This window comes from Salvelinus namaycush, chromosome 2 (assembly GCF_016432855.1).
Source record: "Salvelinus namaycush isolate Seneca chromosome 2, SaNama_1.0, whole genome shotgun sequence".
Lineage (NCBI taxonomy): Eukaryota > Metazoa > Chordata > Actinopteri > Salmoniformes > Salmonidae > Salvelinus > Salvelinus namaycush.
The window spans coordinates 3,417,144-3,444,643 of record NC_052308.1 but is presented as its reverse complement, the minus strand read 5'-3'; the positions used below and the strand labels follow the sequence as shown (position 1 = coordinate 3,444,643).

Here is a 27,500-nt window from a genome sequence, read left to right as displayed (position 1 = left end):
TGAGGAGTCAGAGACCGGCCAGTCATTATCAGTCTGAGGAGTCAGAGACCGGCCAGTCATTATGAGTCTGAGGAGTCAGAGACCGGCCAGTCATTATTATTCTGAGGAGTCAGAGACCGGCCAGTCATTATTAGTCTGAGGAGTCAGAGACCGGCCAGTCATTATTAGTCTGAGGAGTCAGAGACCGGCCAGTCATTATTAGTCTGAGGAGTCAGAGACCGGACAGTCATTATTAGTCTGAGGAGTCAGAGACCGTCCAGTCATTATTAGTCTGAGTAGTCAGAGACCGTCCAGTCATTATTAGTCTGAGGAGTCAGAGACCGTCCAGTCATTATTAGTCTGAGGAGTCAGAGATCGGCCAGTCATTATTCGTCTGAGGAGTCAGAGACCAGCCAGTCATTATTAGTCTGAGGAGTCAGAGACCGGCCAGTCATTATTAGTCTGAGGAGTCAGAGACCGGCCAGTCATTATTAGTCTGAGGAGTCAGAGACCGGCCAGTCATTATTAGTCTGAAGAGTCAGAGACTGGCCAGTCATTATTAGTCTGAGGAGTCAGAGACCGGCCAGTCATTATTAGTCTGAAGAGTCAGAGACCGGCCAGTCATTATTAGTCTGAGGAGTCAGAGACCGTCCAGTCATTATTAGTCTGAGGAGTCAGACACCGTCCAGTCATTATTAGTCTGAGGAGTCAGAGACCGGCCAGTCATTATTAGTCTGAGGAGTCAGAGACCGGCCAGTCATTATTAGCAGTGATGGGAGAAGTATGACTTGACTGGATCAGGACACACGTTCACATGGGATGCTATGTTAGCTAGCCGGCTATGACTATCCAACACAACACTGGAACTCTTCCAAGTCAAGGTAAGTTTGTGATTTTATTTATTTATTGCGATTGGGGCCTGCTCGTGTAACTTCTTACTGACTGAACACTGTAACATTACTGCATGATTGTAGCCGGTTTACTAATCGTTAGCTCTATCAGCTATGCTGAAGCTACTTTAGCTAATGTGGTGGCAACGATGTCGGCTGTGTGTAGCGGTTTGGCATGGAAAGGTTTTTCTGCCTGGTCACATACAGATGATGTGTTGTGCACTGAAGTCCACAAGTGAAGGTGAAAATGTGAGAGGAGTAGATGCGAAAAGGAATACAACGTGGCTGCTATGAAAGTGAACTGTGTTTACGTGTGATCTGGGGTTTTCATTCCGCCGATTCTGTTGAAAAAAAATTATAAAACAGAAGCAAACGGATAGAAACAGGGATAAACATACCCGAATTTGTCCAATAGAAACTCTTGTTTGTAACTGATGGACTAATGATTACACCCTAGATCAGATACTGTACATGCAAGCAAGATTGTGCAAGGCGGTATTGAATGTGTCACTGTCTGTCACCTCTAATGTTTCTCTTGACCTGTCTGCACCTACGTTGTAATCTTTCATTCATATGCCAGGTTGTATCAACCTCATGATGGGTACAGGGAACATTAGAGTATCATGTAGTAACCTGAACCTATCGCTGTTACATTGAACTGGGTGAATATGAATGATAGTAACCTAAACCTATCGCTGTTACATTGAACTGGGTGAATATGAATGACAGTAACCTAAACCTATCACTGTTACATTGAACTGGGTGAATGGAATATGAATGACAGTAACCTAAACCTATCACTGTTACATTGAACTGGGCGAATGGAATATGAATGACAGTAACCTAAACCTATCACTGTTACATTGAACTGGGTGAATGGAATATGAATGACAGTAACCTAAACCTATCACTGTTACATTGAACTGGGTGAATATGAATGACAGTAACCTAAACCTATCACTGTTACATTGAACTGGGTGAATATGAATGACAGTAACCTAAACCTATCACTGTTACATTGAACTGGGTGAATGGAATATGAATGACAGTCATCCAATATGCTGCAATAGAAATAAGACCATGCTCATGAACCTCCAAAAAATGGTCCTCCCTCATCTTAAATGTCACCAACCACCACTGTTCCATACACAAGATGCAAGGAAAATATAGGCTGAATTACCGAACTCTCTGGAGTCCAGAATTAACCAACCTTGTGAACGGGTTTGATAACTTGTCATTTTAAATCTTAACAGTGGTGTTAGGTAAGTCCAGAAGTTGGTGGAGCAGGGCTTTGTAAACAAAAAGAGCGTAACAGTGGAGGCTGCTGAGGGGAGGACGGCTCATAATAATGGCTGGAACGGAGTGAATGGAACGGCATCAAACATATGGAAACAATGTATTTGATACCATTCCACGTATGTCGCTACTGCCATTGCCGTGAGCCCGTCCTCCCATATTACGGTGCCGCCAACCTCCTGTGGGGCATAATGATGTGATCTATGTGACTTCAAAGAGGTCCAGACAACCTTTTGGTATAGAAAACAGTGACGAGTAATTAAACTGTCTCCTGTGACTAAACAAAGGGCTCCATGAAAAACGGCACCCAAAGGTTTAAGAGTAGAGGCAGCTGCACTTTGATAAAAAGTATCACCATAACAACAACAGGTAGAAAGGTTGATAAATAGTATCACCATAACAACAACAGGTATAAAGGTTGACCTCACAATCTGCTTCCTGCTGACTAAAGAGAGACAAGATCAATGGGGGTAATGGGGGTAATGGGACTGTAGTCTTGTCTCAGCCAGGTCAGCGGGGGGGGGGGGGGTGATGGGACTGTAGTCTTGTCTCAGCCAGGTCAGCAGGGGGGGTGGGGGGTAATGGGACTGTAGTCTTGTCTCAGCCAGGTCAGCAGGGGGGGGGGGGGGGGTAATGGGACTGTAGTCTTGTCTCAGCCAGGTCAGCAGGGGGGGGGGGGGGTAATGGGACTGTAGTCTTGTCTCAGCCAGGTCAGCAGGGGGGGTGGGGGGTAATGGGACTGTAGTCTTGTCTCAGCCACATCAGCAGGGGGGATAAATACGTACATAATAGTATTATCCATATATCGAAGAAATATATTTTTTTTAACAGATTGACCAATAGCATTAATGTAAAAAGTGAAAAGAACAGGTCCTAGAATCGACCCCTGCAGAACACCTTGATGTACTTGTAGAAAGTCAGACTGAACCCCACAGATCACGATGGCCTGAGTTCTGTCACTAAGATAATCATGAAACCATGAACAGGCATCAGAGCTCAGGCTAACGTGGACAACTGATTCAATAAAATAGCATGATCTACAGTATGAAGAGATTTTGACGGGTCCTCAAACAAAGCAGCCCATTTCATTTTAGTGTCTACGATATGGACAAGATCATTAACAACTAAAGTGGTTGCTGTAACAGTGCTCTGCCCAGGCCTCAACCCTGATTGGGTTTACATTCTAAATACATTTCTCAGATAAAAAAAAGAACAAAATTGTACATTTAACAAAGATTCAACAATATTAGCTAGACAAGGAAGTGTTGAAATGGGGCAATAATAAGAATAATAAGTAAGATCATTACTATCCCCTTCCCTTACTGAGCGGAATCACAAGAGCTGATTTCTATACTTTTGGAATATTTCCTGATAACAATATGATTTTTGTTTTTTAAATGGGGGTTATTGAGCCAACAATGATGGAAGCTGCACAGTTAAGCAGCCCAGAATCCAATTGGTCGGCCCCTGTGGATGTCTTGTTGTCTATTGCTAGCAAAGCATGCAATACATATTTTTCTGTCAATAATAAAATGTAGCCTTTGTCATTTGTCAATAATTCCTCAGTTGCTTATTAAAAGCTTGCCAGCCTGGGCCGAAACACGTGTACCTGGCCTTAACACAAGCATCATCTCTTTATGATTGACTTTGGATAATTCTGGAGTGTACCGGTCATTCGATCTACTTTTAATAACCCTTTATTTTTTGTGTAGGGAGCATGATTATCTACAATTGTATTGAAGACATCTGCAAAAAGGCTGAAATGCAAATCAGGTTCAGGGATAGATTAAATAAAATCAAGGTCACTAAAATAAAGATCATGTAAAAAAAAAAAAGCCTGTTCACTGAAGTTTTTTGATTTTTATATTCTCACATCTCTAACACAAACAACTGGGCAATGGTCACTAATATCTATAATATATATATCAAATATCTATAATATATATATATCAAATATCTATAATATATATATATCAAATATCTATAATATATATATCAAATATCTATAATATATATATCAAATATCTATAATATATATATCAAATATCTATAATATATATATCAAATATCTATAATATATATATCAAATATCTATAATATATATATCAAATATCTTGTGTGAAGACACAAGTAGAAACATATTTCTCTGGTGTGTTCATTAAAACTTCTTATGGCTGCAAGGGGCAGTATTGAGTAGCCAGTTAAATCGTGCCCATTTCAAACGGCCTCGTACTCAATTCTTGCTCGTACAATATGCATATTATTATTACTATTGGATAGAAAACACTCTCTAGTTTCTAAAACCGTTTGAATTATTTCTCTGAGTGAAACAGAACTCATTCTGCAGCACATTTCCTGACCAGGAAGTGGAATGTCAGAAATCGATGCTCTGTTCAACTTCCTGCCTATACATGGGCATGATACGTAAGAGTCTACGTACACTTCATACACCTTCCCCTGGTTGTCAAGAGGCGGTGAGAGAAGAAATTTCGTGTTTATCTTGGTCTGAGGTGGAATTAAAGCTCTTTGTATGACGTGACCGTCCATTTCCTGTTTCTGGAGCGCGCGAAAGGGGACATGGATTTGCCTTCTGTTTAGCTGTCGTTATGGACGACTAATATCTCCGGCTATGATTTTATTTGATACATGTGACCATATCATCGTAAAGTATGTTTTTTCAATATAGTTTCATCAGATTATTGAACATTTTTCGGGAGTTTTGCCGTGTTCCGTTCTCTTCCGTTTGTTGACTTGGAGAGCTTTGTGCCACTTGGCAAGTGTGCGTGCTAAATCGAGAGGGAAAATGAACGTTCTGAATCCAAACAACGACTGTTCTTGACAAAGGACACCTTGTCCAACATTCTGACGGAAGATCACCAAAAGTAAGAAACATTTTATGATGCTAATTCATATATCTGTCGTGCATGTGAATTAGTCGTGGGCGCCCAACTTTGGGGTACTCAGCTATACCGAAGCTGGATTTCGTAATGAAGTTATTTTTTAGAATTCTAACACTGCGATTTCATTAAGAACTAATGGAACTATCATTTCCTATACAACATGTATTTTTTACTTATGTTTATGAATAGCTATTTGGTCAGAATATGTGTGTCAGAAAACGTGTCAGAAAAATATCGTTGCTGTTTAGACGTTGTGGGAAAAAGATGCTACGTTAGCACAATGTGTAACCACTGATTTCAGCTCTAAATATGCACATTTTCGAACAAAACATACGTGTATGTATAACCTGATGTTATAGGACTGTCATCTGATGAAGAAAATCAAGGTTAGTCAAAAATTATATATCTTTTGCTTGTTTGTTACGATCGCTAACTTTTGCTAATGGGAAATTGCTTGTGTTTTTGGCTATTGTGGTACGCTAATATAACGCTCTATTGTGTTTTCGCTGTAAAACACTTGATAAATCGGAAATATTGTCTGGAATCACAAGATGCCTGTCTTTCAATTGCTGTACACTATGTATTTTTCAGAAATGTTTTATGATGAGTAATTAGGTATTTGACGTTGGTGTCTGTAAATATTATGGCTGCTTTCGATGCAATTTCTGATTGTAGCTGCAATGTAAACTATGATTTATACCTGAAATATGCAAATTTTTCTAACAAAACATATGCTATACAATAAATATGTTATCAGACTGTCATCTGATGAAGTTGTTTCTTGGTTAGTGGCTATTTATATCTTTATTTGGTCGAATTTGTGATAGCTACTGATGGAGTAAAAAACTGATGGAGTAAGAAAAGTGGTGTCTTTTGCTAACGTGGTTAGCTAATAGATTTACATATTGTGTCTTCCCTGTAAAACATTTTAAAAATCGGACATGTTGGCTTGATTCACAAGATGTGTACCTTTCATATGCTGTATTGGACTTGTTAATGTGTGAAAGTTAAATATTTAAAAAAAATATCTTTTGAATTTCGCGCCCTGTACTTTGAGCTGGCTGTTGTCATAAGTGTACCGACGTCGGGCTTGCACGCCAAACAGGTTAAAATAAAATCAATCAGAGTTGACTTCGAAGGATCGTTAGGGTTGTGCCGTGTAGGCTTAGTCACCAGCTTGGTAAGGTTTAGATCATTACACTTTTAGATTGTCTGAAACCTGCATTTCCCCGATCATAATTTAGGTCACCCAGGATAAAAACTTCTGATTTAGTAAAATAAGACAACAAATTGGTTAAATTCTCAAGTACACAAAGGTTAGCCGAGGGAGGATGGTAGACCCCTATAACAGTTATGGATAAATTTCTTCCCAAAACAGAGGCTTAAAGATAGCAGCAAACATTTTTTGGGGGCAATGAAAATGGATTTCAGTAAAGTTATTTTTTAATAAGAATGGCCTCAACACCACATCTACCCTGTCTATCAGCTCTGAACACATAACCTTCAATATTAATATCAGAGTTCAGAATTTCCCCAGAGATCCAAGTTTCAGTCAATACCAGAATTTCCGGATGGATCTGCATAGTGATGTAATCCAGTTCAGATGCATCAACCAATCAAAAGTCCTTTACAATGTTTTAAGTCACAAGGAGTCTCCAACTCAAACAAGATAGGTCCAATAGGCGGTTGCAGGTCCTGTCTGATGATTGATGCTGATGTACAGTGCATTTGGAAAGTATTCAGAACCCTTGACTTTTTACACAATTTGTTACATTACAGACATTCTAAAATGGATTAAATATTTGTTTTTCCTTCATCAATCTACACACAATAGCCCATAATGACAAAGCGGAAAATAAAAACATTTACAGAAGTATTCAGATCCTTCGCTATGAGATTTGAAAATGAGCTCAGGTACATCCAGTTTCCATTGATCATCCCGTTTCCATTGATCATCCTTGATTGGAGTCGACCTTAGGTAAATTCAATAGATTGGACATGATTTGGAAAGGCACACACCTGTCTATGTAAGATCCCACAGTTGACAGTGTGAGCAAAAACCAAGCCATGAGGTCGAAGGAATTGTATGTAGAGCTTCAAGACAGGATTGTGTCGAGGCACAGATCTCAGGAAGTGTACCAAACAATTTCTGCAGCATTAAAGGTCCCCAAGAACACAGTGGCCTCCATCATTCTTAAATGGAAGAAGTTTGGAACCACCAAGACTCTTCCTAGAGCTGACCGCATGGTCAGGGAGGTCACCAAGAACCCGGTGGTCACTCTGACAGAGCTCCAGAGTTCCTCTGTGGAGATGGGAGAACCTTCCAGAAGGACAACCATCTCTGCAGCACTCCACCAATCAGGCCTTTATGGTAGAGTGGCCAGACGGAAGCCACTCCTCCGTTAAAAGCACATGACAGCCAGCTTGATATTTGCCAAAAGGCACCTAAAGGACTCTCAGAACATGAGAAACAAGATTCTCTGGTCTGATGAAACCAAGATTGAACTCTATGGCCTGAATGCCAAGCGTCACGTCCGGAGGAAACCTGGAACCATCCCTACACAACGACGCTCCTCATCCAACCTGAGAGCTTGAGAGGATCTGAAGAGAAGAATGGGAGAAACTCCCCACATACAGATGTACCAAGCTTGTAGCATCATACCCAAGAAGACTCAAGGCTTCAATCGCTGCCAAAGGTGATTCAACAAAGTACTTTGTACAGGGCTTTAATACTTATGTAAATGTGATATTTCCGTTATTTAGTTGTAATAAATTAGCAAAAATGTAAAAGAATACTGTTTTTGCTTTGTCATTATGGGGTATTGTGTGTAGATCATGTGGGAATTGTTTTAAAATCCATTTTAGAATAAGGCTGTAACGTAACAAAACGAGACACGTTTCATGTCGCGTGTCACTACTTCACAGGAGAGCCGTATGAACTTAAACTTTATATTTTTATCAAAATGTGTTTTTGGTGGGTAGAAATGCCTTCTCAAACATGTGAACTTTCATGTGCCTTAATAACAAACTTGTATGCCATCTGTAAATACAAATAAAACATTTAAATTATGAGCCTAGTTTTGTTAAGCCACAGAAAAAGTCAGCAACCTTCCCGCTACCAATGATTGGCTGAGATGATGAGTGGGCTGGACATGCCGCGAGACGAGTTTGGATTGGTCTGCCATATAGCACGCCGCTGTCCATTTGAGCTGGTCAGTTTGTGTAGGTAATCCGGTCTTACTCTGCTTTTTTTAATGTATCGCGTTGTAAAACTTAACAAAAGACTCAACTATACAAGTATCCATTTCAATAGAACGTCACTGTAACAAATCTTGTCTTAGAGTGCCAGAAGGCAGAATAACTGATGAATTTATGAACGCTCAACACCGGTTGAATATCGCCATTGTCAGTAAATGTCAGCAAAAAAAAGCGTAATTAAATTGTTGCCAGGAGCACAGTTACAGTCACCAACTCTCTGGACAACATGTTAAAAGCCTAACCAGCTCTGCTATGGTGAGTAAAATGGTCAGAGTTTGGGTGGGGGTTAAAGCTTAAGGTGATTCTTATGGCCTTGCACACGGTCAGTGTGAACCAGAGTGACTTGATGCCAAACAAGCTGTACAAACAAAACATAAACGATACAGGACGTCTTATATAATGAAAGGTGTTGCAGTCTGCCGTGAAGCATTCATCCATCTATATGGGTAAGAGTCTAGCTACAGTTTCAGATATTATACATTTCTAATTTTGTCAGAAATGTGTTTTCATTGCAAGGTAAAGCTTGCTGTTAGCTAGCTAGCTGACGTTAGATGGCTGGCTCGCTAAATAACATTACGTTTATGATCTGTTTGGAGTAATGTTATCTCAGAATGCCATTTTGGTATTGCTAGTTATAGCCGAATGTTAGCTTGCTAACTAGCTAACATTGAACCTATTCGGTTAACTTTAGCTGGCTATGACAATCGGTTTGTATTGCTTGTACTCTATGATCGGGATTATGGTTCATTGTTTAGCTAGCTAGCTACGTGTCTAAACAAAAGACTCCACTTCGCCAGATGATTACATGACCCATCAAGTTAGCCAGTTGTGTCTGACTGTGATTGCGGATATCCATTCTATAATAATGGAATTTATTTATTTACGCCTGACTCTCCTCCACCAGTCATACAAGTAGAATGGTCTAATACCTCCCATCAAAAAGAGAGCTGGCCCAAACAAGCAGAGGTTACACCTGAAGCATGAGGACGTGCAGCGAGTGGTGGACTTCATCAACAACCACGCAGAGGATAATGCAATAGTATTACCAGGACGCCACCCAGAGGATAACGCAATAGCATTACCAGGACGCCACCCAGAGGATAATGCAATAGTATTACCAGGACGCCACCCAGAGGATAACGCAATAGCATTACCAGGACGCCACCCAGAGGATAATGCAATAGTATTACCAGGATGCCACCCAGGATACAAACACTTTGCCTGAGATTTCTGGTGTGGTGAAGGACATCACTGTGAGAGGGGGCAACATCCCACAGCTGGGACTGGAGGATGGTACAGTGTTGGTGGCAAGTTAATCCCTGTTTTACAGCTTCGATGCTCTTGAGCCTGGTGTTGTTGTCGCCAAGGAACGTTCGGACTGTCGGGATCATGTTTCAGCTGCTGCTCAATGCTGACATCCTTCCTCTCATAGATGGTCTGGCTGTACAAGCACCCCCTGGACACGGCTAGACAAACTTATCTTTTTGAGAAGATCAGGGAGTTTTGTTACGAAGAGGCTACGGACATCACATGCCCTGCACCAACGTCAAGGACAGGACAGAAACAGGCTCTCCGAATATAGATTCCCTTGTTCATGCGTGGTTCGGACGGACCAGTCATCAGCACTATCTGCAGTGCCTCTATTGTCATGACTCTCTCCTAACACACACGCCATACGTTGCTGCTACTATTTATTATGCTGCTGCTCAGCCACTTTACCCCTGATTGTTTGCATATAACTACCTCATCTATCACTATTGTTATTGATATTGTTCTTGTACATACTGTATATTATTTTATTGACACTATCTATTTGTGATATTGCTACTAGGCAAGTAACCGTTTGGTTGTAACGTTTACACCTTCTGTAGTGACCCATCCACTTGTCAAGATGTGGCTGGGGGTTATAGCATTTCTTTCACATTACCCATCAACCCCCAAGGCATAAGACTCTTGAACAGTTAATCAAATGCCTACCTGGACTATTTGCATTGTCCCCACCCCAAAAGCCATTTTTACGCTGCTGCTACTCTCTGTTTATTATCCATGCATTGTCACTTTAACTCTACCTACATGTACATATTACCTCAATTACCTTGACTAACCGGTGCCCCCGCACATTGATTCTGTACGGTAACCTCCTGTATATAGCCTCCACATTGACTCTGTACCGGTCCCCCTGTATATAGCCTCCACATTGACTCTGTACCAGAACCCTTTGTATATAGCCTCCACATTGACTCTGTACCGTAACACCCTGTATATAGCCTTCACATTGACTCTGTACCGTAATACCCTGTATATAGCCTCCACATTGACTCTGTACCGTAACACCCTGTATATAGCCTCCACATTGACTCTGTACCGTAACACCCTGTATATAGCCTCCACATTGACTCTGTACCGTAACACCCTGTATATAGCCTTCACATTGACTCTGTACCGTAACACCCTGTATATAGCCTCCACATTGACACTGTACCGTAATACCCTGTATATAGCCTCCACAATGACTCTGTACCGTAACACCCTGTATATAGCCTCCACATTGACACTGTACCGTAATACCCTGTATATAGCCTCCACATTGACTCTGTACCGTAACACCCTGTATATAGCCTCCACATTGACACTGTACCGTAACACCCTGTATATAGCCTCCACATTGACTCTGTACCGTAACACCCTGTATATAGCCTCCACATTGACACTGTACTGTAATACCCTGTATATAGCCTCCACATTGACTCTGTACCGTAACACCCTGTATATAGCCTCCACATTGACACTGTACCGTAATACCCTGTATATAGCCTCCACATTGACTCTGTACCGTAACACCCTGTATATAGCCTCCACATTGACACTGTACCGTAACACCCTGTATATAGCCTCCACATTGACACTGTACCGTAATACCCTGTATATAGCCTCCACATTGACTCTGTACCGTAACACCCTGTATATAGCCTCCACATTGACTCTGTACCGTAACACCCTGTATATAGCCTCCACATTGACACTGTACCGTAACACCCTGTATATAACCTCGCTATTATTATTTTATTGTTGCTCCTTTTATTGTTGCTCCTTAATTATTAATTAATTATTACCTCTTTAAGGAATACCTAGGATAGGATAAAGTAATCCTTCTAACCCCCCCCCCCCCTTAAAAGAGTTAGATGCACTATTGTAAAGTGGTTGTTCCACTGGATATCATAAGGTGAATGCACCAACTTGTAAGTCGCTCTGGATAAGAGCGTCTGCTAAATGACTTAAATGTAAATGTAAATGTATTTGTTATATCTTTTTTTTTCTTTCTTAAAACTGAATTGTTGGTTAAGGGCTTTCACTGTAAGGTCTATACTTGTTGTATTCGGCGCATGGGACAAATAACATTTGATTTGAATTTAGACAATTGTGTCTGGATTTGCATCATCTAATATTTATAAAATATTTTTATCTGGACACTTCCTGTTTACATGGAATTTTTTCTTATTGTAGGCTACTACTTTTATCACTTTTAGTCTTAATCTTTACTACACTACTCACTGTTTAGTACATGACCTCACATGTGAATCCTTAAGGAGATGGGTGGGGCTAAAGCTTAAGAGGGTGTGAAAGATGCTGAATGGGTGGAGACAAAGAAGAGCTCTCCAGTAGGTACCAAAACATTCAAAGGCCATTTTCTCAAAAAGTGCATTTACAAGTTTATCAACTTTCAAAGCATAATTACTTTCCCTTTGTTCCTTCAAATGCAGTTTATGATATACCATTTTGTAGCTCTGAGTCTCTACTTTTATCCAATGTAGTAAAAAACACAATTTTAAATTTTGCTACATGAGACCAATTTGAGCCAGTCTGTCACAAATGTGGAAAAAGTCAAAGGGTCTGAAGACTTTCCAAATAAACTGTAACACTTTTTTTCAACCTTGTTGAGTAAAATGTAATTGATTTGAATTGAAAGAGAGAAGAGCGTAAGAGAGAGAAAGAAAGGAGAAGACAGAGGGAGAGAGGTAGAGGAGAGGGGAGGAGGATGTTTCTTCACCCAAGCGTTCCCTCCTCAAGGACAGAAGGTCGAGGAGAGACTAATGCTTGGTGGCAGCTCAGTCAACTGGTGAATTCATATAGGCAAACAGTACAGCACAGCACAGCAGTAATAAGGAAAACTCTATACAGCCAAGCATCCAGCCAGCGGACTTGTAACCCCACTGAGACTGAACTCTGGAGTCTGATGTGGCCTCTTCATGCAACATGCACACGTAAGGCTGAGAGTTTATGAAGGGGGGGTATACAATCCTGTGGGTCCTCGTGCAGCACGTGTAGGTATGAGAGATAACAGTCCTGTGGGTCCTCGTGCAGCATGTGTAGGTATGAGAGATAACAGTCCTGTGGGTTCTCGTGCAGCACGTGTAGGTATGAGAGATAACAGTCCTGTGGGTTCTCGTGCAGCACGTGTAGGTATGAGAGATAACAGTCCTGTGGGTCCTCGTGCAGCACGTGTAGGTATGAGAGATAACAGTCCTGTGGGTTCTCGTGCAGCACATGTAGGTATGAGAGATAACAGTCCTGTGGGTTCTCGTGCAGCACATGTAGGTATGAGAGATAACAGTCCTGTGGGTCCTCGTGCAGCACGTGTAGGTATGAGAGATAACAGTCCTGTGGGTCCTCGTGCAGCACGTGTAGGTATGAGAGATAACAGACCTGTGGGTCCTCGTGCAGCACGTGTAGGTATGAGACTTAACAGTCATGTGGGTTCTCGTGCAGGACGTGTAGGTATGAGAGATTACAGGGGGTCACTGAATCCATATAAGAAACACTCTGGGGAAACACTTTGAGAAAAGTCAAATCAAATCAAAATCAAATCACATTGTATTGGTCACATACACGTGATTAGCAGATGTTATTGCGGGTGTAGCGAATTGTTTGTGCTTCTAGATCTGACAGTGCAGAAATATCTACACACAAATCTAAGTAGGAATAAATTAAGTCTACATACATATGGACGAGCGATGTCAGAGCGGAACGGACTAAGATACAGTAGAATAGTATAGAAAAAGCCAGCACCAAGAGGGTCAACTTCCTTTTCAGGATAGGCTTACTACAAATGGAATAGAACTCCTGCCAGCACCAAGAGGGTCAACTTCCTTTTCAGGATAGGCTTACTACAAATGGAATAGAACTCCTGCCAGCACCAAGAGGGTCAACTTCCTTTTCAGGATAGGCTTACTACAAATGGAATAGAACTCCTGCCAGCACCAAGAGGGTCAACTTCCTTTTCAGGATAGGCTTACTACAAATGAAATAGAACTCCTGCCAGCACCAAGAGGGTCAACTTCCTTTTCAGGATAGGCTTACTACAAATGAAATAGAACTCCTGCCAACACCAAGAGGGTCAACTTCCTTTTCAGGATAAGCTTACTACAAATGAAATAGAACTCCTGCCTGCACCAAGAGGGTCAACTGCCTTTTCAGGATAAGCTTACTACAAATGAAATAGAACTCCTGCCTGCACCACTGAATGTACCCAGTAGAGAACCGTGCTGAGATGCCCTGCTGTGGGTCTGGACTCTGGAGTAAGTGTTTTCTTCCATTGCAACAGGGGGGGTCACTGTCTCTGATGTTATCAGGATCAGGGACAGACCTTGGGTTTAATCTTATAACAAGACCACCAGGCTGGAGTCGATATGCTTCTCTTTTTTTTTTACGGAGTAAAGGGAGCTTGGGTTATCTGTGGAAGAAACTGTATTGTAGTCATTGGGTGGTCGCAGTGAATCGGCTTCATTGTCTCCCATGTAATGAGATTGTTGAGCGGAAAAAGCATGAGCTGATGCACATCCGAAGATATTGGAGAGGTGATGAGTATCGGAACAGTAAACTGTGTAGAAAGACAGAAAGGCAGGAAAATAAAGGAAGGTACACACTACAGTGTATATATATGCTCCCAACTATTTAATGGGTAAAGAGAAAATATATATTTTGAAAGGACAGTGTATTGACCACAGCCATATGCAGGAGTCCTTTGTGTCAGGTTATTTTCCCTGCTAAAAGGTTGCACGTAACGTTATGCACCAATGCTCTTGTGGCATGAAATGTGCCCTTTCTCTCCTGTGAAATTAGCTAAATGTCAGTTCTGGTCTCTCCTCCCTCATACTTTCCTGAAGACATAGAGGCCTGAAGACATAGAATCCTGAAGACATAGAATCCTGAAGACATAGAGGCCTGAAGACATAGAATCCTGAAGACATAGAATCCTGAAGACATAGAATCCTGAAGACATAGAGTCCTGAAGACATAGAGTCCTGAAGACATAGAGTCCTGAAGACATAGAGTCCTGAAGACATAGAGTCCTGAAGACATAGAATCCTGACGACATAGAGGCCTGAAGACATAAAATCCTGAAGACATAGAATCCTGAAGACATAGAATCCTGAAGACATAGAGGCCTGAAGACATAGAGGCCTGAAGACATAGAGGCCTGAAGACATAGAATCCTGACGACATAGAGGCCTGAAGACATAGAGTCCTGAAGACATAGAGTCCTGAAGACATAGAATCCTGTTGTCAAAAACTAGATCACTACACTCGCACACTGGGATATTTCACAGTGACACTACTGTGTGTGTGTGTGTGTGTGTGTGTGTGTGTGTGTGTGTGTGTGTGTGTGCGTGTGCGTGTGCGTGTGTGCGTGTGTGCGTGCGTGCGTGCGTGCGTGCGTGCGTGCGTGCGTGCGTGCGTGCGTGCGTGTCTACCTGAGGCAGAAACAGAGGACTGTGTCCCCTGAGTTTCACTGGGCATCACGTCCCGAGGTAAGGGGAAAATAACCCCACCAACCTCCCAAAAACTAAAGAAAGATAACATCTTGTCGTTCCCTCGGAGGCTGGCTGCTGAGGGTGAAAGTTACGAGGGGTTTCCCACACTCAACAATCTTCCTACACAACGGCCGTGTCGCAAATGGAACCCTATTCCTTATGTTGTGTACTACTAGTAGTGCACTATTTAGGGGATAATGTGTCATTTGGGAAACATCCACTGCCCACACAAGGTGCCTGTCCACATTACTCTTCTGTTGTTGATGCCAGGGTGTAACAGCACCCTGAGGTAGTACCCTTTACCCTTGTCTGACTGGCAGACACAGCCCAATTTCACACTCACACACACATGGACACACACACACGGACTCACACAGACACACACACACACACACACACACACACACACACACACACGGACTCACACAGACACACACACACACACACACACACACACACACACACACACACACACACACACACACACATGGACACACACATACGGACACACACACCTCAACAATGTCAGCAGCAGGCTGTCCGTTATACAGACAGACAAAAGGACTGCCCTGGCATGTGTGGTGTGTAAAAATGTCAACAAAAAAAATGTGTAAAAAAAGGCACCACTACTTTTCATTTTATACCTCTGAATAGTAATACTAATAAAAAACTCGGAATAGTAATACTAATATAAAACCTCTGAATATTATTAATACTGTAAATACTTTGAAAAGTAATACTAATATAAAAACTGAATAGTAATAGTAATATTAAACTCTGAATAGTAATACTAATATAAAACCGCTGAATATTATTAATAATGTAAATACTCTGAATAGTAATACTAATATAAAAACTCTGAATATTATTAATACTGTAAATACTCAGAATAGTAATACTAACACTGTACATACTCTGAATAGTAACAATAATATACAAACTCAGAATATTTTTAATACTGGAAATACTCCGAATAGTAAAATTAATATTAATACTCTGAATAGTAATACTAATACAAAAACTCAGAATAGTTAAACTAATATAAAAACTCTGAATAGTAATACTAATATAAAAACTCTGAATAGTAATACTAATATAAAAACTGAATAGTAATAGTAATATAAAACTCTGAATAGTAATACTAATACAAAACCACTGAATATTATTTATAATGTAAATACTCTGAATAGTAATACTAATATAAAAACTTGGAATATTATTAATACTGTAAATACCCTGAATAGTAACACTACTATACAAACTCTGAATAGTAACAATAATATAAAAACTCTGAATAGTAATGCTAATATAAAAACTCTGAATAGTAACACTACTATACAAACTCTGAATAGTAATACTAATATAACAACTCTGAATAGTAACACTAATATAAAAACTCTGAATAGTAATGCTAATATAAAAACTGAATAGTAATACTAATATAAAACTCTGAGTAGTAATACTAATATAGAACTCTGAGTAGTAATACTAATATAAAAATTCAGAATAGTAATACTAATATAAAAACTCAGAATAGTTTTAATACTGTAAATACTCTGAATAGAAATAGTAATATAAAACTCTGAGTAGTAATACTAATATAAAAACACTGAAAAGTAATACTAATATAAATACTATGGCAATAATAATATCAATAATGTGTTAGTAATAATAATATAAATACTCTGAATAGTAATAATAATATAATTACTTGTTTACAATAATATAAATAATATGCTAATAATAATACTATACATACTCCGAATAGTACTACCACTATAAATACTCGGTTAGTAATAATATTACCAATGTTCTGTTAGGGATAATACTATAAATACTATGTCAGTGATGCAAGTAATATTAATACTCTGTTAATGATAATACTATAAATACTATGTCAGTGATGGAAGTAATATTAATACTCTGTTAATGATAATACTATAAATACTATGTCAGTGATACTAGTAATATTAATACTATGTTAATAATAATACTATAAATACTGTGTTAATAATAATAGCAATGATGTGGTAATAATATAAATACTCTGAAAAGTAACTATACCATAAATACTATGTTAGTGATAATAATAGCAATGCTCTGTTAAAAATAATACTATAAATACCCAGGTAATAATAATACTATAAATACTCTGTTAGTAATACTAAATATACATACTCTTGATAATAATGCTATGCATACTCTGTTAGTAATAATAAATATACACACTCTTGATAATAATGCTATGCATACTATGTTAGTAATAATGAATATACCTACTCTTGATAATAATGCTATGCATACTCTGTTAGTAATAATGAATATACCTACTCTTGATAATAATGCTATAAATACTCTGTTAGTAATACTATAATTGCTCTGTTAGTAATAATACTATAAATACTCTGTTGGTGATAATAAAACTGAATACTCTTGATAATAATACTATAAATACTATGTTGGTACTACTATAAGTACTCTGTTAGTAATAATAATAGCAATACTCTGTTGGTAATAATAATATAATTACTTTGTTAGTAATAATACTATAAATACTCCGAATAGTAATATGGTAATACTACTACACTGTACAAACATATATTCTTTCCGATTTTTCCAACATTGCGGTTTTTCCAACCAATTTGTTTACATCCCTGTTAGTGAGTATTTCTCCTTTGCTGATTTAACAGCACAATCATTACACAGGTGAACCTTGTGCTGGGGACAATAAAAGGCCACTCTAAAATGTGCAGTTTTGTAACAACACAATGCCACAGATGCCTCAAGTTTTGAAGGAGCAGTGCAATTCGCATGCTGACTGCAGGAATGTCCATCATCTCTGTTACCAGATCATTTTATGTTAATTTATATACCATAAGCTACCTCCCACATTGTTTTAGAAATGTTTGCAGCACGTACAACAGGACTCACAAACGCTGACCACGTGTAACCACACCAGCCCAGGATCTCCAGATCCGGCTTCTTCACCAGCGGGGATCGTCTGAGACCAGTTACCCGGACAGCTGATGAAACTGAGAAGTATTTCTGACTTGAATTAAGGCCCTTTTTGTGGGGAAAGAAATGTCATTCTGATTGGCTAGCCTGGCTCCCCAGTGGGTGGGCCTGACTCCCCGGCGGGTGGGCCTGGCTCCCCGGCGGGTGGGCCTGGCTCCCCGGCGGGTGGGCCTGGCTCCCCGGCGGGTGGGCCTGGCTCCCCGGTGGGTGGGCCCCTATGTGAAATCCATAGAATAGGGCCATATGAATTTATTTAAATTGATTGATTTCCTTATATGAACTGTAACTCAGTAAAATCATTGAAATTGTTGCATGTTGCATTTATATTTTTATTCAGTGTAGATATAAATATATGAATAATTTATTATTTCAAATGTAAAAGGAAAGTAGCTTCGACATGTATACTTGTCTAAAATGGAAGTACTTTACTCATACAAATGGCAAAAACAGAATTTGAAGTTACAAGGCACACTCTACTAAATAATAAACCACAGATACTTATACTGTCATCATGACATGTGAAGTTAAACTGTCATCATGACATGTGAGGTTATACTGTCATCATGACCTATGAAGTTATACTGTCATCATGACCTATGAAGTTATACTGTCATCATGACATATGAAGTTATACTGTCATCATGACATGTGAAGTTATACTGTCATCATGAAATATGAAGTTATACTGTCATCATGACATGTGAAGTTAAACTGTCATCATGACATGTGAGGTTATACTGTCATCATGACCTATGAAGTTATACTGTCATCATGACCTATGAAGTTATACTGTCATCATGACCTATGAAGTTATACTGTCATCATGACATATGAAGTTATACTGTCATCATGACATGTGAAGTTATACTGTCATCATGAAACATGAAGTTATACTGTCATCATGACATGTGAAGTTAAACTGTCATCATGACATGTGAGGTTATACTGTCATCATGACCTATGAAGTTATACTGTCATCATGACCTATGAAGTTATACTGTCATCATGACATATGAAGTTATACTGTCATCATGACATGTGAAGTTATACTGTCATCATGAAATATGAAGTTATACTGTCATCATGACATGTGAAGTTATACTGTCATCATGACATGTGAAGTTATACAGTCATCATGACATGTGAAGTTATACTGTCATCATGACAAGTTATACTGCCATCATGACATGTGAAGTTATACTGTCATCATGACATATGAAGTTATACTGTCATCATGACATGTGAAGTTATACTGTCATCATGACATGTGAAGTTATACTGTCATCATGACATGTGAAGTTATACTGTCATCATGACATGTGAAGTTATACTGTCATCATGACATGTGAAGTTATACTGTCATCATGACCTATGAAGTTATACTGCCATCATGACCTATGAAGTTATACTGCCATCATGACAAGTTATACTGTCATCATGACATGTGAAGTTTTACTGTCATCATGACCTATGAAGTTATACTGCCATCATGACATGTGAAGTTATACTGTCATCATGAAATATGAAGTTATACTGTCATCATGACATGTGAAGTTATACTGTCATCATGACAAGTTATACTGTCATCATGACCTATGAAGTTATACTGCCATCATGACAAGTTATACTGTCATCATGACATGTGAAGTTATACTGTCATCATGACAAGTGAAGTTATACTGTCATCATGTGAAGTTATACTGTCATCATGACATGTGAAGTTATACTGTCATCATGACATGTGAAGTTATACTGTCATCATGACATGTGAAGTTATACTGTCATCATGACATGTGAAGTTATACTGTCATCATAACATGTGAAGTTATACTGTCATCATGACATGTGAAGTTATACTGTCATCATGACATGTGAAGTTATACTGTCATCATGACATGTGAAGTTATACTGTCATCATGACATGTGAAGTTATACTGTCATCATGACCTATGAAGTTATACTGTCATCATGACATGTGAAGTTATACTGTCATCATGACCTATTAAGTTATACTGTCATCATGACATGTGAAGTTATACTGTCATCATGACCTATGAAGTTATACTGTCATCATGACATGTGAAGTTATACTGTCATCATGAAATATGAAGTTATACTGTCATCATGACATGTGAAGTTATACTGTCATCATGACATGTGAAGTTATACTGTCATCATGACATGTGACGTTATACTGTCATCATGACATGTGAAGTTATACTGTCATCATGACATGTGAAGTTATACTGTCATCATGACAAGTTATACTGTCATCATGACATGTGAAGTTATACTGTTATCATAACATGTGAGGTTATACTGTCATCATGACATGTGAAGTTATACTGTCATCATGACATGTGAAGTTATACTGTCATCATGACATGTGAAGTTATACTGTCATCATGACATGTGAGGTTATACTGTCATCATGACCTATGAAGTTATACTGTCATCATGACCTATGAAGTTATACTGTCATCATGACATATGAAGTTATACTGTCATCATGACATGTGAAGTTATACTGTCATCATGAAATATGAAGTTATACTGTCATCATGACATGTGAAGTTATACTGTCATCATGACATGTGAAGTTATACTGTCATCATGAACTATGCAGTTATACTGTCATCATGACATGTGAAGTTATACTGTCATCATGACATGTGAAGTTATACTGTCATCATGACAAGTTATACTGCCATCATGACATGTGAAGTTATACTGTCATCATGACATGTGAAGTTATACTGTCATCATGACATGTGAAGTTATACTGTCATCATGACATGTGAAGTTATACTGTCATCATGACATGTGAAGTTATACTGCCATCATGACCTATGAAGTTATACTGCCATCATGACAAGTTATACTGTCATCATGACATGTGAAGTTATACTGTCATCATGACCTATGAAGTTATACTGCCATCATGACAAGTTATACTGTCATCATGACAAGTTATACTGTCATCATGACCTATGAAGTTATACTGCCATCATGACAAGTTATACTGTCATCATGACATGTGAAGTTATACTGTCATCATGACAAGTGAAGTTATACTGTCATCATGTCAAGTTATACTGCCATCATGACATGTGAAGTTATACTGCCATCATGACATGTGAAGTTATACTGTCATCATGACATGTGAAGTTATACTGTCATCATGACATGTGAAGTTATACTGTCATCATGACATGTGAAGTTATACTGTCATCATGACATGTGAAGTTATACTGTCATCATGACATATGAAGTTTTACTGTCATCATGACCTATGAAGTTATACTGTCATCATGACATGTGAAGTTATACTGTCATCATGACATGTGAAGTTATACTGTCATCATGAAATATGAAGTTTTACTGTCATCATGACATGTGAAGTTTTACTGTCATCATGACATGTGAAGTTATACTGTCATCATGACCTATGAAGTTATACTGTCATCATGACCTATGAAGTTATACTGTCATCATGACATGTGAAGTTATACTGTCATCATGACCTATTAAGTTATACTGTCATCATGACATGTGAAGTTATACTGTCATCATGACCTATGAAGTTATACTGTCATCATGACATGTGAAGTTATACTGTCATCATGAAATATGAAGTTATACTGTCATCATGACATGTGAAGTTATACTGTCATCATGACATGTGAAGTTATACTGTCATCATGACATGTGACGTTATACTGTCATCATGACATGTGAAGTTATACTGTCATCATGACATGTGAAGTTATACTGTCATCATGACATGTGAAGTTATACTGTCATCATGACAAGTTATACTGTCATCATGACATGTGAAGTTATACTGTTATCATAACATGTGAGGTTATACTGTCATCATGACATGTGAAGTTATACTGTCATCATGACATGTGAAGTTATACTGTCATCATGACATGTGAAGTTATGCTGTCATCATGACATGTGAAGTTATACTGTCATCATGGCATGTGAAGTTATACTGTCATCATGACATGTGAAGTTATACTGTCATCATGGCATGTGAAGTTATACTGTCATCATGACATGTGAAGTTACACTGTCATCATGACCTATGAAGTTATACTGTCATCATGACATGTGCAGTTATACTGTCATCATGACATGTGAAGTTATACTGTCATCATGACCTATGAAGTTATACTGTCATCATGACCTATGAAGTTATACTGTCATCATGACATGTGAAGTTATACTGTCATCATGACCTATGAAGTTATACTGTCATCATGACCTATGAAGTTATACTGTCATCATGACATGTGAAGTTATACTGTCATCATGACCTATGCAGTTATACTGTCATCATGACATGTGAAGTTATACTGTCATCATGACCTATGAAGTTATACTGTCATCATGACATGTGAAGTTATACTGTCATCATGAAATATGAAGTTATACTGTCATCATGACATGTGAAGTTATACTGTCATCATGACATGTGAAGTTATACAGTCATCATGACATGTGAAGTTATACTGTCATCATGACATGTGAAGTTATACTGTCATCATGGCATGTGAAGTTATACTGTCATCATGACATGTGAAGTTATACTGTCATCATGACAAGTTATACTGTCATCATGACATGTGAAGTTATACTGTCATCATGACATGTGAAGTTATACTGTCATCATGGCATGTGAAGTTATACTGTCATCATGACATGTGAAGTTATACTGTCATCATGACCTATGAAGTTATACTGTCATCATGACATGTGAAGTTATACTGTCATCATGACATGTGAAGTTATACTGTCATCATAACATGTGAAGTTATACTGTCATCATAACATGTGAAGTTATACTGTCATCATGACATGTGAAGTTATACTGTCATCATAACATGTGAAGTTATACTGTCATCATGACATGTGAAGTTATACTGTCATCATGGCATGTGAAGTTATACTGTCATCATGACATGTGAAGTTATACTGTCATCATGACCTATGAAGTTATACTGTCATCATGACCTATGAAGTTATACTGTCATCATGACATGTGAAGTTTTACTGTCATCATGACATGTGAAGTTATACTGTCATCATGACAAGTTATACTGTCATCATGACAAGTTATACTGCCATCGTGACATGTTATACTGTCATCGTGACATGTGCAGAGTGGAGTAGTGGGACTGGATTAGCATCAAGCCCTCAGAACAACATGAAGACACTGTGTGAATGAGATGTGCTGCTGCTAATACGTTACCCAGTTACAATGAAACAACTGATTTAGACTGACGCATGAGAGGAGCAGGAAAGCACTACACAGAAAACTGCTTCCTGAAATCGAGGGGAAAACATCACAGTGATAACCCTGTAAACACAAGGCATTGGTATAGTGATGGAATGGGTTTGTGTTCTGCTGCTGCCAACACGTGGAGACATTAGCTGGGTAATGAACCTGCAAACAGCTGTGTATCTGTAGGGATGAGTTCATATCAGTGAGTTTTCTATCAGTAAAACAATAACGAAAAAGGGAAATGTTTCTCTGTGTATCTCTGGGGTGCATTGGGATACGCTGGATGACAACTGATGATGTAATGTAATGTAATGTAATGTAATGTAATGTAATGTAATGTCCCCATAACCCGGTGACTATTGCAACCCCTGTAGGCCTGTGTGCAGGCTTAATGCCCATGTTGATACGCTGGCTGACAAGCAATGCTTTCCCATTAAAATGTAAATGTTATTCCCATTTCTAGGCCTGTGTATTCCCATTTCTAGGTCTGTGTATTCCCATGTCTGTATTCCCATGTCTGTATTCCCATGTCAGTATTCCCATGTCTGTATTCCCATGTCAGTATTCCCATGTCTGTATTCCCATGTCTGTATTCCCATGTCTGTATTCCCATGTATGTATGCCCATTGTCACGGCTTTCCTCCTCCTCTTCATCCGAAGAGGAGAAGCATGGGTCGGACCAATACGCATCGAGGTATGCAGTCATAATGAATTTATTTAAATGATAGACGAACACGAAACACTTGAGAATTTACAAAATAACAAACGCAGTCAACAGACCTGAACAAACGAACTTACATGACACGAAGAACGCATGAACAGGAAAACAGACTACACAAAACCGAACGAACAAACAAACCGAGACAGTCCCGTGTGGCGCGACAAACACAGACACAGGAGACAACCACCCACAACAATCAATGTGAAAACACCTACCTTAATATGGCTCTCAATCAGAGGAAATGAAAACCACCTGCCTCTAATTGAGAGCCATATCAGGTCACCCTTAAACCAACATAGAAACACATAACATAGACTACCCACCCAAACTCACGCCCTGACCATCAAACACATACAAAATAACAGAAAACCGGTCAGAAACGTGACACCCATGTATGTATGCCCATGTCTGTATTCCCATGTCTGTATTCCCATGTCTGTATTCCCATGTATGTATTCCCATGTCTGTATTCCCATGTCTGTATTCCCATGTCTGTATTCCCATGTCTGTATTCCCATGTCTGTATTCCCATGTCTGTATTCCCATGTCTGTATTCCCATGTCAGTATTCCCATGTCTGTATTCCCATGTCTGTATTCCCATGTCTGTATTCCCATGTCTGTATTCCCATGTCCAGGTCTGTGTGTGTAAATCTGGTGATGTTTCTATGTACCTTTTAACAGGGAGTCCCATTGAGACGAAGGTCTCTTTTGTAAGGGAGCCCTGCATCTTACAATTACACAATCAATTACACATAGGAAATTCACCACAATATAAAAATAGAAAGAGAATATAAAACTGGTGTGTACTAATTGATCGGGGATGTTGATTGGCTCTTTTAATAATATGAAGGTGGGGGAAAACCCTATTGATCTGCAGAAATATGCCATTTGTGATTGATATGAACACAACAGCAATTGGTTCAGGTAGGCAGGCCCTAACTATGGTCTCCATATCGTGGCATTTCAAAATGTAATATGCCCAGAACTCTGAATGTCCGGGATATTGGGTGTATTCAGTGAAATGAATACAGAACGTTTCGCCCTAGTGAACACGGCCAAAATACGAGAGAGCAGAGGGTGCACAGCGGTGCTGTGGTGGTACAGAGCTGTCCATTCAGCACCGCGCCGTATGCATGTCCCACAATGCTGTGCACTACTAGCCACACGGTCAGAATATGAGAGCAGTAGAGCGGTGCTGTAGAAGGAGGGACCTGGCACCTTTCAGCACCAAGCCCTGCTGAAGCCATGTGGATGCTAGCGGAGCTGGGAAAGGGGAAGGAGATTTCCTTTTCAGCACAACACACTGCTGCTAAACCACTGTTGCTGCAGCCAGATGTGTTCTAACAGTGTAGATATCGATGTGAGACAGCAAACTTCAAACGAACAACTTTAAACCTCAACTTGGTGTCTCCAAATCATTTTGTATTCACTATTTTCATTAATTTATTTTTTTATTTTTTTTAAACATTTATTTAACCAGGAAAATCCCATTGAGACCCAGAGTCTCTTTTTTCAATGGAGACCTGGCCAAGAAGGCAGCAACAATCAATACATTACAAAACTACCACATACAACAATACAACATGATCCAGCCTAAAAAAAAGCATTTACACTCCTCTGTAACAGAGTCTCCCATCAATATTTTAAATGAATTCAGTGGCACTAACATATCTAGATGAAGCATGGATTGTAGATTATTCCATGCCTCTGGTGCACAAGAAGAGAAGGCAGTCTTGCCTAATACTGTAAATGTCCTGGGGATTTTTAAGTAGCAACCAACCTAGCAGACTGGGTATGATAACTACCTGGTGGTGAAAGAGACCCGACTACTAGATACAAATGTGTTAGATCAATGTATCTGCATACCAGCATTACACAACTTTACAGGAAATGTCTTTTTCCTGTGGCATGTCAAGCATGCAACAGCATCACACACGTCTCAAACACTTGAGGGCGAAGAACACATACCAGCGTCTGTTGACATCAATTTCTAAAAGGTATGGATCTCATTTTAATTTATATCGGGTGTAAATTCTGTCCATTATGGAATCTGAAATATCTGTGAGAACAACATAATTCGCTCCATGTGATTGTGACTTTGGTAACAGAGCAAACCGCAAGTACAGAGTTCCCCTCTCTCTCTCTCTCTCCCTCTCTCTCTCTCTCTCTCTCTCTCTCTCTCTCTCTCTCTCTCTCTCTCTCTCTCTCTCTCTCTCTCTCTCTCTCTCTCTCTCTCTCTCTCTCTCTCTCTCAATTTAATGTATGTCTGTTTCATTCTCACCACTCACCTGAAACAGACGTAATATGTTCGCCACCATGATCGATACAGAACTTGCTGAAGCTCCTATCACTCCAACAACTTTCTCTGGCTTGACGAACACTGGCGGTTCACCGTTCATACACCTCACGTCCGAAGTGTCTTTTTGTATGAGTGCCTGCACAAAAGTCAAGGACTGTTCCAGAGCATAGGTGTCCCTCGAACACGTATCCAGTACCCGAGCACCTAGGGTGACATTGGGAAGAAGATCGTCATCACTGTTGATTTGGTCCAAGGCGTACATCATAGCTTCGAGACGATGGATCCCGTTCTCTTTCTTGATGTCCCCACACGGTTCCCCCGGGATCCCCCGGGCGTGCACAGGGAAGAGACCACCAAGGGTCAGGTCTCCCTCCATTCTTATGGAATGTGGTGCGTAAATTTCCTGCGATGCCGTAAGGTCGAATAGAGCTTTCATCACCCACAACACACGCCATGTAAAGTAGGGTTTGTTCAGTTGCAGAACCACACCACCACCATGCCTTAGCCTGGCCATGGTCTCTCTCTATCTTTCTCTCCCTCCTACCTCCTCCGACTTCGATTCAGAAAAAAAGACCAGATTCACCGAGGGACTTTTTTTTGTATTATACTTCTATGAAATCAAGGTGATGCAACGTCCAAAGTAAGTCCATGTGTAGAAAAAAAATGTCAGGTGAGAAAGGTGTGCAGATTATTCCGGTATAGGCTACCGCCGGTTTTACCAATGCCTTGTTCCTTCTAAATGTGCGCACAACTGCCGAGAAGCAGAGTACCGTTCACACAGTCGCTTGTTGCTTGGACACCCATTCCGGGTTTGAATTTGAGTCGATATTCAATAAAGAACACCAACCATTGTAGGAAGAATGTAAACGCTACTAATCATAACTTATTTCATACAGAGCGTACGAGGAAGTGCCGTTGATATTCCGCCGTTGAAATCGTGAATCACCACCAAGCTCTCACAGTGCACTGATGTCATGCTTCCACAACGAATACCTAAACACTAATGAATAGTTTGAAAACCAAGGGACAATCAACG

The 27,500-nt window shown here is 39.5% G+C and overlaps 1 protein-coding gene across 1 annotated transcript in view; it reads right to left on the bottom strand.

Moving 5' to 3' along the window:
* The window catches only part of LOC120020184 (metabotropic glutamate receptor 7-like), a 460,663-nt gene extending 433,763 nt beyond the window's left edge, over positions 1 to 26,900 (bottom strand). The window contains exon 1 of the mRNA XM_038963679.1: positions 26,454 to 26,900. Within this exon, the coding sequence (XP_038819607.1) occupies positions 26,454 to 26,900 (447 nt within the window). The remainder of the gene's footprint in view (positions 1 to 26,453) is intronic.
* Positions 26,901 to 27,500: the final 600 nt, after the last annotated feature.